At 45.2% G+C, this 14299-nt stretch overlaps 1 protein-coding gene across 7 annotated transcripts in view; it reads left to right on the forward strand.

Annotated features, from left to right (window-relative positions):
• The window catches only part of RAPGEF1 (Rap guanine nucleotide exchange factor 1), a 126030-nt gene that overhangs the window by 94821 nt on the left and 16910 nt on the right, over positions 1-14299 (forward strand). For 3 of the 7 annotated variants that reach the window (XM_054007436.1, XM_054007437.1, XM_054007440.1), the window contains 2 exons: positions 10875-10963; positions 12261-12369. In XM_054007436.1, the coding sequence (XP_053863411.1) occupies positions 10875-10963; positions 12261-12369 (198 nt within the window). Of the gene's footprint in view, positions 1-6964; positions 7241-8945; positions 9039-10874; positions 10964-12260; positions 12370-14299 lie in introns of all 7 variants that reach the window. The other 4 variants (XM_054007438.1, XM_054007434.1, XM_054007435.1 and 1 more) reach the window with 2 other exon arrangements.

The raw sequence follows: 14299 nt of genomic DNA on the forward strand, positions 1-14299 counted from the left end.
ATGGTTCAGTGATGCAAAAAATTATCTGTTGGGGACTAGAATTAGATCATGTTCAATTCACTTGTGACTTAAACGGGATTTGACTCATTACTTTGAAAAAAGATTTGCATGCATATAATCAGCTGTCAATCTCTCAGCATTGTTTTGCTTTTCCTGTTTTGTTTTCCTTCTGCTTTTATATATATTTCCACTACCCACAGCAGGATTGCATGGTGGTATTAATAGTGCTGTGACATGCTGGCATCACTGAGTCTTGCCTGTGAAAACCACTTCCTCTAGTGGCTTAGTTTTGTGCATAAAATTGGAACCATACCTCTTGCTCAGCAGATCTAGCTAAGTGCATTCCTCTTTTGCTATATAAACTCCATTCCACTCTAGAAATCTTATTTCTTCCTCTCCTGTGCAGGGGCCTCAAGCTCTGCCTTCTCAAGAGCTACGTGCTGTGTTTGGTGGTGGTATTTACAGTGCAGTCATTAGTGCTGTGTCTGTGCATCAGATTGTGTTCTCATAGCTTCAAAAGAAAGTGAAATCAGCACCGTAGCACTGCTGATGGAGTTTGCAAAGAGAAACCAGCACCACAGCACTGCTGATGTGGCTTACAAAGAGAAGCCAGGAGTGTAGCAGTGTCAGTGGGGCCTATAAACATTTGTATTTATCCAGTATTTTCCTTGCGGAGATATTAGAAACCCAGCTAGATAAGTAGAGCTTTGCTTTTGTGTGTTCTCTCTCAACTTAGCATGGAGGCCACCCACACAGGGGAATAGAAAACTTGAGCCATTCATCTGCTACACTGCCCAGCACTGAAAAAGAGTGAGGTGAGTCGTGTGGCCAGGGCAGAGGCTGTTCAAGCAGAAGTGGCCACTGCCTTTCTTGTGGCAGTCTGGAGCCATTCACTGTCCGAGCATTTCCTTCCTCATTAGCAAGAGTAACTAGAGGTCCAGTATTGCAGCATGAGATAAGAAGTTCTTTCAGTATTTCTCTGAGCGTTTACAATCTAGGGTACAGCAGCCTTGTATAACGCCCAGTATTCTTTAAACACGGGACGCTGCTGTTGGAAGCTGGGTGTCCAGTTCTAGCTAGTTGTCCGTGCAGTCTGGAATTAGCAGTAGCAGAGAGGATCAGAAGATCAGTAACAGCTTCATATTTTAAAAATACCGTGCTCTGGCTGACCTGGTGGGTGTAGAGTGGAGTCGGGATAAACTTGACAAGGGAACTCAACTTGGTTATTAACTAGGCTGTTGCCGAGAAGGTGTGTGACTACTGATGCTATAAATGCTCTGTCAGCCGTTTAATTGAGTCCAGCTCTGTATTTATGATGTAGATGACTACGTCTCAGAATCAATTAACATCGACCTGTAAACACCCTGTCCTGGCTGCTGTGTGTAGTCACACCTCCCCGATAGGAGTAGAGCAACATCACATCTGCAATAACCGCATAGTGGGTTCATCTGCTGCCAGCTAATCCAAGGTAGTGTTTATAGCAACACTGACCGCTGGGACATCCTGAGACACTGAGGAGATTAGTGTTGTCCTCGATGCAAACAGTTGGAAATATTCAGTGATGCAGTTCCTGAAGTCCTGTCACAGAGAACGAGACACTGAGTCGAAATGATTTTAGTGTCAGGTAAGCTTTCAGGTGTGGGCAAGCTTGCCTTCCTACTGTCCTTGTGAGATAAGACCATTCCTGGGTTTGCTCATTATAGTGCCTCCAGAATGGCAGATGATACATGAATGCACTGACAGGTGGGGGAGAAGGGATTCCTTATACCTGTGTTATGCACAGCACACGTCATAGTCTCCTCTGGCCTAATTTAATTGAGGACCGCAGAAATATTTAACTGCCTCCCCAAAACAATTTCTGAATATACATGTGAATGTATGTAGGACTTCACTTGTGTTGGCTTTCTTTAGCCACCCATCCATGCCTAGTGAGGAGAGAGACGCAAATAAACCTGCGTCCGGAACTTCATTTTAGGGAATAACAGCAGAGTTGCACACTGGTGCTAACTTTTCTAGTGCTGGTAGTTGGCAGCACCTCTTGGGAGGCTGTGCTAGAGCAGTACTAGTCTCAGGCAGCCTGGCATTTGCATGGCATGAGTTTGGGGAGAGTTAAATGCTCTTTCCCAAAGGCTCAGGTTGCACACTGCATGCTTTCTGGCTTCCCTGAAGTTAGTTTGGAAGCATTCAGCTTACAAACAAGCAAAGCTGTGGAGTTTGAGTCTGTCCCGATGCAGCCAGAGCCAAAGACTTGCTGACCCTGCAGAAGCCTCTCAGAAATGGGAAGAACAACAAGCCCTAACCAGTTTCCAAGATGAACTCTTAGCTGTGATTGTTGTTGTTGTTGTTGCTGCAATTCCGTTGAGTGAATGGACTCTCCTCTCCCCCCATTCCAAGTCAATATGGTTTTAAATGAGCAGCAGTGTTTCTAGGAGAAATCTCCTGAGCTCAGACCCTGTTGAAGTCATTGTAGCAGCCCATGCTGCAGCTGTGTGCGAGGATGGAGATTAGCAGAAATGGGAACCATATGGGACAGTATTTCAAACACACTGTGTTTTCCCCCTTTAAAAGTATGCTTCATGCTTGGCTCTTGTCCCAGCACGACTGCATAGTTTGAATTCCAGAGCTGCTCACTGAAATGTAGCAGAAAGGAGGGGCCTTGCTGGCTTGTTTTGTAAAAGACCCAATATCCCAAAATTGTTAGGCAAGAGCAGCAAGGTTAATTAATAGCAGCCTACAGAGCATCCCCTGCAATGCTTCCTTCACAGCAGCAAGCTGAGTTCTTGTTTGTATCCTGTAAAGATCATGTAATAATAGATTTTGAGATTACATTTTGAGGGACTATTGAGGACAGAGAAGAGAGACCCATTAAGTACAGAACTTTGTCTGTATTAATTAACCCATATCCATCCCAACTTTTTGAATCTAATGTTATGGTATATTTGGACACTAAAGTGCTTTTGAATTGAGACTTAGGCTACATCTACACTACAGGGGGGAGTCGATTTAAGATACGCAAATTCAGCTACGTGAATAGCGTAGCTGAATTCGACGTATCGCAGCCGACTTACCCCACTGTGAGGACCGCGGCAAAATCGACCTCCGCGGCTTCCTGTCGACGGCGCTTACTCCCACCTCCGCTGGTGGAGTAAGAGCGTCGATTAGGCGATCGATTGGGACGCGATAAATCGCTCCCCGAGAGGTCGATTTCTACCCGCCGATTCAGGCGGGTAGTGTAGACCTAGCCTAAGATCTGTCTTAAACTGGTTGAGACAGACACTGTGCAAGCTTCCTTCACAAGCCCTTGTAGTATGCCTCAGTCTCAACCTGAAACATCTACCAGTTCAGCCTGCCTCAGTGCAGCAACTTGTATCATCACCCACTGATCCTCTAGAGCAGTGGTTCTCACGACCAGTCCGTGGACCAGCACTGGTCCCTGAGAGCTCCCTGACGCTGTTTAGGAAGGCAGCAAGCCGATCCCTCATATCAAAAAGGTTGAGAAACACTGTTGTAGACATAGACCAGGCCTGAGCTAAACCTGCCAGTTTTGTCAAGTACAGTAAAAGCTGTTTTATCCGGCACTTCACCAGTCGGAAAGCTCTGTAGACCGGCATTTCTGATCTTGGTTTAAATTCCAGTTTATAGTCCGATTGGCGTGGGGCTGGCAGGGGTTTGGGGTGCAGGAGGGGGTGTAGAGTGTGGGCTATGAGAGAGAGTTTGGGTGCAGGAGGAGACTTGGGGTGCCGGATCTGGGGGCTGTTCACCTCGGGCGGCCCCCCACAAGTGGCAATCTGTCCCGGCTGCTCCTAGGCAGATGCGCCGCAGGTGGCTCTGCATGCTGACCCCGTCCCGCCCCAAGTTCTAGCTCCACAGCTCCCATTGGCTGGGAACCACAGCCAGTGGGAGCTGTGGGGGCGGCACCTGCGGGTGGAGGCAGCACACAGAGCTGTCTGACAAGCAGCCGGGAGAGGTCACTGCTTGCAGGGAGCCAGCTGAGGTGAGCAGCCCCCGAATCCAACACCCCGCACTCCCTCCTGCACCCCAGCCTGCTGCTCCAAGCCCCCTCCCGCACCCAAACTCCCTCCCTCTTAGTTAACCGGCATTTTTCACTTACCGGCACCCCCCATTCCCCCAACATGCCAGATAAAACAGCTTTTACTGTACTATGAAAGTTTTGCTCTGTCCAGAATGGATTAGATTTATGCTACCAATTTCCTTACGCTTGCGACCTAAATCAGCTCTGAAGCTCATCTCCAAAGATGAAATACTAGTTCATAAACCCCCTCTGCTGTAGAAACAAATGAATCTGATTTTGAGTTCAGCGTTGTCTAGTCATTAGAGCAGGGCTATTGAAGGTCAGGAGGCCTGGCTTCTATTCCCAACCCTACCGCTAACTTTCCCTGCGAGCTTGGTCAAGCCATTTAGGTCCTTTTTGTGCTCTGTTTCCCAGTCTGTTTAATGAGAGATAATAGCTGCCGTTTGCAAAGCACTTTGAGATCCTCAGATGAAATGTACTATGTAAGTGCAAAGTTATATATATTGTATTGTGTATATGTCTCTTGTCCCCTGTAGCAGCAGGAAGTCCATCCTGCAGAACGCTCCCTAGGAGGATAAAGATAGGTTAGTAGGGACCCAGGTCATGTTTGGGATGAAGATTTGCTCTAATTGGAGCAGAGAAATTCCATTGTTATGACCACAACGTTAAAAGTGCAGTTGAGCTGCCTTTTATTGTGGGTATTTGGTAGCTAGTCCACGTTCCCCATTCACATTGCTCCCCTTCCTAATTGAGGACTAGCCTGGAGCATGTGGCATTATCAGAATACACCAGTGAGATCATGAAATATCAGGGGAGACAGGGCAGGCAGAATCAATCTGCTGAGCCAGAATGATGTCATGAGCCTGGAGTCTTCCTAGGGATTTAGTGTTTTGTGCCGGGCAAGTGAAAACGAATAAAAGTGGAGCCTTTATGCAAACAGTTGAAAGTAAATATGGAGATTAGACCTGTCAGCATTACTAAGGCCACACCAAAAGTTGACAGTCTCCCCAGAGCCAGCCCTGCTCATCTGTAAAGAAAGGGGCAGGAAGGGAGAATAGCAGGCCCTGGAGCTGGACTCCTCTTAGCTACATGCATGTGGGAAGGATTTGCTTTTCTATTTTTTTTTTTGGTCTAGTCTTTTTAGCTCTGTTTCCAAAGCACCCCCCTCTATTCCTGTCTTGCGATTCAGTCTAGGCTCTGGAAACACAGAGAGAAACTAGCTCAGGCTCCACACACAGCACAAGAAGGGGAAACTACTCAAGGAGTAAGGTAAAATCTAGCTACTGACCTTTTCATTTTGTTTCGTGATCACTTTGTAGTGGTAAAGCTTTAATACTCAGACCCTGGCCTGAGGCATGTCTTGATTTCTCCTTGGTGTAGATTTTACTGCCATTGTACATTTTAAATGTTTCCAAGATGAAAAATAAAGCTAAGGACTGAAACATACACCTCCAAATGCTCTCACTCTGCTTCAGGTGACGGACTTCGTTTTTACGATCTGTGCACGCCTCATCTATTAAGCACTGAGGTGAGCTGTTGAAATTCTGATAGTGAAACAGCTTGGTTTAAATTTCTGAGAGATCGCTCCCCCCCCGCCCCTTTCTCGTAATGTAGCAGCATTTCTATCCAGTATGGTTTCAGCAACCTGCATTTGCACTTCTAGAAAATCATAGCAAAGTACTCTGCTTATGCAGTGCATTCAAATCCATCGTCAGCAAGATGTACAACAGCTTCTCCCAAGCTTATTGGATGACTTGATTCTTCCTTCAGGCTTCCTGCCTACATTCCTGTGCATATTTTAAAATACACCAGTAACCATCAGATTTAGCCTCATTTGCCTCATTATTTAAATTCCTGCTTTTGAATCATCCTGACTGCACTCCTCACCAGTAACAAATGCAGTGATATGTGAGGGTTTTCTTGTATCTCTCTTGGCATGGTGTACTCCCTCCACCTTACTCCCATTCAGTACTGTCTGGGTAAGAGTCTGAAAGCAATAGCGTGACCAGATAGCAAGTGTGAAAAATCGGGACAGGGGGTGGAGGGTACTAGGAGCTTATATAGGAAAAAGCCCCAAATATCGGGACTGTTCCTGTAAAATCAGGACATCTGGTCACCCTAGAAAGCAAGGACGTGTGGCACAACAGAGTTTCATATAGACTGTGTATTTCCTTTCATCTCGTCTCCAGTAGACTCTCTGAGAGCCACTGAATGAGAGGTTGGTTTTAATGTAGAGTTCATTGCTCCTCAGGGCAATTAGCACTTCTCAAGTGGAAAGGAATAATGGCTTCTGTGATTGTAACTTAACCTATCTTTCAGCATAACTTTGAAGACAATATTTAGACATTCTCCTCTGTGTTCTGCATGGTTCTAGATCTACGGAGCAGAATTTTCACAATAGCTGTTAAATTATATGGTTGCAGCAAACAGCCTCTTAAGTATATGTCCCATGGAAACCCATTGAAAAAGTAATATACACACAGAATACTTCTCTCTGCCTAGGTATTTATACCTCTCTCATCATCATGGTATCTGTGTGTCTTCACCGGCTCACATGATTGGCAGGGTGCAGCTTTTGTCATTATTTGTACAAAAATAGCCAGAATCTCTCTTTCCACCAATGACCAAAGACCTCCATTTGTCCCCTTTCCCTGTCTTCAGTAAGATGGGCAGCCTGCTAATCTAAAATGAACATGCCTTACCTAGAGAAAACCTGGCAGATGTCCCAGTTATGATTCCAGCTCTCGTATGTAGATGATAAAATAATGCTGTCTCCGTTTAGTTTTGCCTCTCAACAAAGAGGTGCCTTTGTTAGAAATACCTTGTGCTGTCACTGCTAAACTACTATTAATCTAATTACTTTTTCTTTTGTCTGTCTCTTTATTTTTCCCATCCTCCATGTTTTTGCGTTGTTCATTTTGCATCCTGTAGTACAAATCTGTGTTTAGGTCCTACTCACAGGACTTTGTGCCTCACAACCAAGCTTCCATTCCTCCTTTTCTTTCTTCTACCTCCTCTTCCACCCCGCCTTTTCCACCTGTCCATCAGTCTCAGAGCTCTGACCTAGCGGTGCCAACCACAGCCAGCCAGTCACCAAGCACTGTGGATGTGCCAAACTCCTCTTCTCAGGAGAGCAGCTTTAATGGGAATGCTCCTGTCTGCCTTCCTTCTGAAACTTCTTTCACTGATTCTCTCCAGACATCTTCGGTGAGAATATCCAAAGAGATAATGCACCTTAACCCAAGGATGTGTTTTTAAAGAACTATCACTTGTTTTAATACACATTTTCACTTAACCCAGGTGTGAGCTAAAGTGATTTCTGTCTGTGTGGACAGAGAGATCGTTTAATATAAAAGTGAAGGTCACAAGTAGTGAGAGAAACAGGCAGGTTGGAAACTCTCCCTAAATATTAAACTGGTGGTGGAAGAGAGAGGTAAAGAAATAGTTGTAGCTGCCTAGGAGCATCGTGGTGTGAGTTTGAAGAAAGGAGAGGCAAAGCTTTTTAACAAAAATCTGTTGAAGACAGTAGTTCTTGACCCCTGGTTCATACGCACTCTGGTTACTAGAACTTCGGGCTTTTGTGACTGCTACTCTAGGCTCCCCACCCCTGCCTTAATGATGAGCCTCTGGACTGGGCCTCAGTGCGTTATAACTGCTTACTGTCCTCTCTAATCTGAAACCGATTTGGGGGCTTCTCCAAACCCCTTTCTGACTGCAAACAGCCTGAGCTCCATTGCTGATTAGCATGCACGCTGTTGAATGGGCAGCATCAGGCACTGGTTGGCTCAGCCAGAGGTATTAGTCTGATGATCTGTTTGGAGAACGGTATCAGTTTGGGCAACACTAGTTTAAGGTTCCAGATCTGTTAAGAAAACAGATGCGGAGGCTTGTGCGTGGCAGCTACATTTTTAAACGAAGCAGTTCCTCTTTCACTTGCCTGTAAAGATTAAAATTCAAGAGTCTCTGTTTCCCCCAAAAACGCTGAGATCAGGCACTTTACTGGTTTGACAAAACAACAAGGAGTACTTGTGGCACCTTAGAGACTAACGAATTTATTTGGGCATAAGCTTTCGTGGGCTTAGTCTTTAAGGTGCCACAAGTACTCCTTGTTGTTTTTGCTGATACAAACTAACACGGCTACCCCTTTGAAACCTGTTTACTGGTTTGGTGGTTGTGACTGTAGGGGGAGCACCTTCCTAAATTCAGGGCTTGTCAAGTAAGCAAAGGAGAAATTGATTTTCGGATTCTTCAGTCCTAACTAACTACACTGTTGCATTTTCCTTGCTGTGGGACCTTCCTACAACACAGTCTGTTCCCCCCCGCCGCACCCCCAAAGTGGTTTTGTCTTGCATTCGTAGGTATGGTCTGAGCTGTGTTTCCAATGACATTTCCAAGCTATGCTAAAATCCTGTGCTATATGGAATGCTTTGGGAATGCAGTCTGGTCTTATCTACACTGCAAGATCAAGCCATGATTACTGTGGCGGGCATAGAGTATGTAGCTAGGTCCCATTGTGGTGTTTTGGTTTTAAACTATAAATGTTCAGCATCTGTAACTTTGAAGTCTGCATTTGGCTACACTGTGATATCCAACAGTTGGCTTCCGTGGTAGCTCTCACAAACCAATCCATGCTGCTCTCCTGCTGCTGATTGCCGTACCTTTTGGCCTCCTGGATAGTCCTTGCGAATTGGGAAATAGCGATTATCTTGGTGAAAGTACAGAGCCATAAGACAGTGGTGGCAGTCTTCCATTGGCGCCAGAGGAAAGGTTCCCAGCCCAAGTGCCAGTGGGTGGGGAGAGATCGTTTCTTGCCAGGGCATGGGCCAGACATGTTCACTTGCACACGTTGTTAGGGTTAAGTGCTGGGCGCAGGGGCACCGTGACACATTTCCTTTCATCCTGTCTCCCATAGAGTGAAAACGCCAGTGAGGAGGCTGGTGAGGGTGAATACGTCAATCTGTATTCCTCTGGCCAAAGCAACGGGGAACTCCCTCACTCTGAAGGAGTAAGTAAACTGGAAGGGGCTGCTTGGTGCATGCTGAGTTCATGCAGCGCATAACATGCTTTTTATAAGTCTCTCCTGCATATTGTGGTGCTTCTGTGTTTTGCTGAATGCAATGCTTTGATGGTGGGCCATTCTGCTTGTCTGTTTTGGTTCTCTCTAGAGGGGAATCTCAATTTGGATGGAGAGCAGATGATGCTTGCTTGGCTTCAGAGATTTTGGGTGAACGTTTTTAAGAACATAGTGGTTGCTTTTCCTTTAAAGCTGCTTCAGCGTGCTCTGCAGTTTGTTTAGGGCTGTGTGCACGAGGGTTGGGGTTTTTGTTTTTTTGTTTTCTGGAAAGGTACAAGCCTTGACTTGTGCAGCATCTTTGGCAGTGCCAGTTCTTTACTAATACTCTTAACTGCTTTGGCTTTTTAAAATCCATTTTGTGTTTATAAAATACCATCCTTTTTCATCAACGTTGGGACACAAAGTAAGTGATTGATATAGTCTATTAACCCTTTCCTCCTCCTCTGCACAGGGCTCATCTTAGCTGTTTCCTACAAGAGACAGGGTAAATCACATCACAGAGGGGATCATCTTCATAGGGTCCTGGCTGCCAGCCTCAGGCCCCTTACCCTTGCCCATATCCCCCCATTCCCGGAGTCGGTTCTAGGGGCATGGACGGGTAAGGGGGGGACGCAGCACCCACATTATAAAAAGCGTTTCAGTGCCACTGATCATCTTCCTGTTATACTGTAGAAAATAGCGAAGGCAAAGATCTGTGAAGTTCTGTCTTGTCCACTCCTCTGCCCAGGTGGGATTGTTCCCTGGACTATACGATTGTTCCCTGTCTAGTTTTAAACATCTCAAGTAATGAGGCTCCTACCATTTCCCTTCTATCTACACCTCTGACAATCAGGCAATTCCCCTTCGTCATTCATCTCATTCAGCTAGTTCTTAACAGTGAAATAAGACTTTATAACATTTCTCGCTATACGTAACTTAGCACAACTTTGCAGATACATAAAAATCCCAGGCTTGACAGTAAAATTTCTAGGGTGATTCTGATTTTTAGAAAGGTGGTTTGAATCCTCTCAGGTTGATCTGTTGAACCTCCAAGGATCACTCCGCATAGTGCTAAATAGCTCTCGACTACAGCACTGTAAACTTAATAATCCCATTTACCTCTCATAGCTATTTTCCTCCTTAATAAATGGCTAGTTTAAGGTGTATCTTTATTTGCTTTGAACGGCATTCCTGCTATTATATGCCTTATGTTCAGCTTGCTCTTTTTTTTTTTTTTTTTTTTTAACGTTAGCATCATTTCCACAGCAGTTGATCATCATTGCATAACCTCCTCTGATGGGCGAGGTGAGGGAGGGAAGGTAGTTTACATCCACACATTATGACAAGTGGGATTTTGGGGGGCTGTAACTAGGAAGGAATTGGAAGAGGAAGAGGCGTTGCAGTGGAAAGTTTAGCGCCGTCTTGCAGAGGGCATTTCATTCAGCAGAAGGGAAGTACATTTCAACTGCAAGGGCTGATGAAAAAGTCTGGGGGGAAGGTTAAGATCCAGGTCAACAGCTGACTTGTGTTTTGTGACTATCCGCATAATTTCACAACCTTAAAAGCAAACCAAAATAGCTACATTAAAGTCTCCAGAGAGGCTCCCAAATTTCCCGTCTAATTAACGTCTGTGTTTTCCTGGCATTTGGCATTCACTTGCATCAATCTTTAATCCCTCCATAGGAATTTACAGTATAGGGCCATTTAGAGGTAGCAAGCTTTGTGAGTGTGGGATGACCAGTGATTGCAAGATCCCATGTCATGATCAAAAGCTTCTTTCTCTTCTAGGAATCTCCTGCCATCAAAGACGGCCACCCCAAAGACTCCACTTCGCATAGCAGCACCACTGGGAAGGAAAGCAGAGATGGTGGTGAGAGGTGGGCCTGACCTGAACTTGCAGCTCCCCCTGCCCCACAAAACAGCAATGCCCGAACAGTGCTATTTTAGTTCTACCCACTGCCAAACAAGCCACGTGTTTCATGTTCTGCCTTGAGAGTGTCGAGATTTTTAGCCCATTAAATTAGACGGTCTCATGAGAAATGAAATCCCACCTAAGAAGGAAAATCCAGGCTGTGCAGGGTGATTTAACAAACCCACAGTGCTTGATGCAGCCACTATGTAGGAGCAGCTGTGCTAGATCAGACAATCAGCCCAATCCTGTCTCCTGTCTCTTACAGTGCCCAGTCCCAGCTACTTCTGAGGAAAGGTACGAGAAATCCTGTATTAGGCAGTTACAGAATTACCTACCCAAAGGAAGTTTCTTCCTGACCTTGTTAGTTAGAGATTAGCTCATACCCAGAAGCAGGAGGGTTTATATCCCTTCCAGGCTCTGCATTATTTTGAAATCCTCATTCTAAATAAACAAAGAGGCAATGCATGTTGGTACAACACACGCGCACACACTAACTTTTGTCTCTGTCCCAAAGAAGTTGACACTTGCTTTAAGGGTTTTAATCATTGCAATGAAGGAAGCAACACAACTCTCCTACTAAGCTTAGTGTCTGATGAAAATATAGACTGCTCCATGATGGTCAGACACTGGGGTAGAGGTGTCTTTGGAGAATTCGCACATAGTATTATAGGAAGCCAGGCAGGGGGAATCTGTACAAGACACAACAAGAGCACCTCCCCTTGGAGCTAGAGGAGTAGCTGTATAACGCAGGAAGAGAAACAGAATTTCTGTCATGTCTTCCAACAGAGAGAGATCTTGTCTCAGCCCTCTGCCAGCAAAACAGATTATGAACTAACTTAAAGAGATACTCCAGCCATGGACGGTCTATTTTCCGACATCCATACATTTGCAGAATCACTTGGGATGATGAGGGATGATGTTGCAGACAGTGCAATGGAGACGCTAAAGTGTGCAGTCATGCATGCTGTAGTTAAATTCTATTGAATAGCCAGAAATCTGGCTGGACAAGTGCTCTGTTCCTGAAGGTTTCATTTATCAGCCTCAGTCTTCCTCCTTTCCCAGGGATGCAAAAAGCTGTAGTATTAGTACCAGACACTCAGATTTGTTTGCAGGGGGGTTCCCTGACTTTGAGAGTGTCAGACTTCCTGTAGTATCTGGGCCATTTAATGAAGGCCTGGACACTGTGCGCTCAATGTGACCTGGCTCTCTGCTTCTCCATCTATATGATTAATGATCTTGATGGTCTTTTGCTTCTCTTCCAGGCAGCAAAAGTCACCGGATGCTTTGGAATCATCGCTAGAGGAGGAGGTAGATGAGCTGACCCTGATTGACCACAGTGAAATTATGGCTCGGCTGACACTGAAGCAGGAGGTAGGTGCCTGCAAGAGTCACTTTCATGCTTCTTGGTTTGTGCTTTAATGAAACCTGGTTGACCATGAGTGTAGAGAAAGAGAATCAAACAGACTCTGTGCAAGCTAATAGGAAAAACTGGTTTGCAGAAGCAATGCATTGCAGCTTTTTGTGTGTAAATTGTGCTGAAATCAGATGAGACACCAGCCTGGAAAGGAAGCATCGGCATCAGACCATGAGTTCATTAACAAAGCACGGGCTGTCTCATTGAACACCAGCACATTCTTGTGTCTTCCACCTCTTCAGCCTGTACCAGCATCCGAAATGCAACAGCTGAGATTCCAAGGGCTTGTCTATGCTGGGCCCCAGTGCAGACTGTACGGTATGAATTGCAGAGCGCACCAAAATGTTGCACTCTAGCTGCCCCATGTGGATGCTGCTGGCATGAATGGAAAGGTACCTAGTTCGCATTAACATAGTTCTGTTTGACAAAGGACTGTGTTTATAGACTCATAGACTCTAAGGTCAGAAGGGACCATTATGCTCATCTAGTCTGACCTCCCGCATGATGCGGGCCACAAAAGCTGACCCACCCACTCCTGGAAGAATTCATGAACTAGGTACCATATTAATGCGAACTAGGTACCTTTTCATTCACGCCAGCAGCATTCACGTGGGGCAGTTAGAGTGCAACATTTTGGTGCGCTCTGCAATTCATAACTCTATAGCCTGCAGTGCATCTCAGTGTAGACATAGCCTATGATAAATACAGTAATTGAACATGGGTGTGTAGTCAGGCTGCTTAGCTGCTGTATTGCTAAGTGTGAATGAAGGTTTAGCATATGGATTAGTCTCCAGCAAGAAGTTGCACTAAGTGTATTTAGTTTCTGAATTGCTAAATGGCTTCAGAAGTGCAAACAAACTACTCAGCAAAATAGCTGTTCTTGCACTTGAGAAACAACTTGGTTCTGGGTGCACTGACAGACATCTACACTTGCTTGCTGATATTCCGAACAAAGCTGTTTCTGATGCAGGGCTCGAGGGAATATACAAGGCCTTTGAAGCTTTCAGACTGTCAAGGGGCCGTTCTGGAAAACAGAAACAATATATCATTTACTGGCACTTACGGGAGTGTTCTTTGGACAGCCAAGATCTGCAGGAGAGCCGGAAGCTATTATTCATTCTTTAAGTGGTATTTCATAAGCCTTGCCAGAGTTTCACCTGAAAAATCACATCTTAGGCACAGTTGCTCCATGTCTGTAAATCAGGAGTATTTCCAGTACTTCGTATACTGGAGTAGCAAAGAAATAGCCCAAAGGAGCCAGGTAGTATTCCAGTCTCTTCCCTGCAGAAATATTTCATGTAAAGCCCTTAAGAATGATGGAGTTTTATATAATGTTAGTAGTGTGCTGCTCCTGGATGTACGACAGAGGGAGAGGCTGTTTGGTATGGTGGTGAGGCGGGGGACTGGAAGCTAGGACACCTGAGTTCTGTTCCCAGCACATGAACTTGGTTGAGGATAGCAGCAGTCAGGTGACATCTAGCCAAATAGTTCCAGATTACAGGATTTGTATGCTCTATTTGCAGTTTTTCAAACTACATGAGCTTTGACATTCTAGAGACCTGAAGCACCTTCTTTTAAGTTTGGAGATGTGTTTCCCCCCTCTTTTTCTCTTTCCTTTATCATCCCATTCCCCACCACGCACACCTGGGAAATTAAACACCCCAAATTATTAATACAGCATCCATTTGCACAGTTAAATATTCAAATGAAAGGAAATGCTCAAGTTAAGGTTGAATGTGCAGCTTTCACTCTACGCCCTTTTCATCATCATGCATACAAACTGCCTCTGATGTATGATCACGTGCTATTGCTGCTCCTTAATAACCACTGGAATGATCACCGGTGAGCAGCATAAAATATTTCTCTTCCGTCTGCTCACAGGCAAAG

Source organism: Malaclemys terrapin, chromosome 17 (genome assembly GCF_027887155.1).
Source record: "Malaclemys terrapin pileata isolate rMalTer1 chromosome 17, rMalTer1.hap1, whole genome shotgun sequence".
In the NCBI taxonomy this organism is placed as follows: Eukaryota; Metazoa; Chordata; order Testudines; family Emydidae; genus Malaclemys; species Malaclemys terrapin.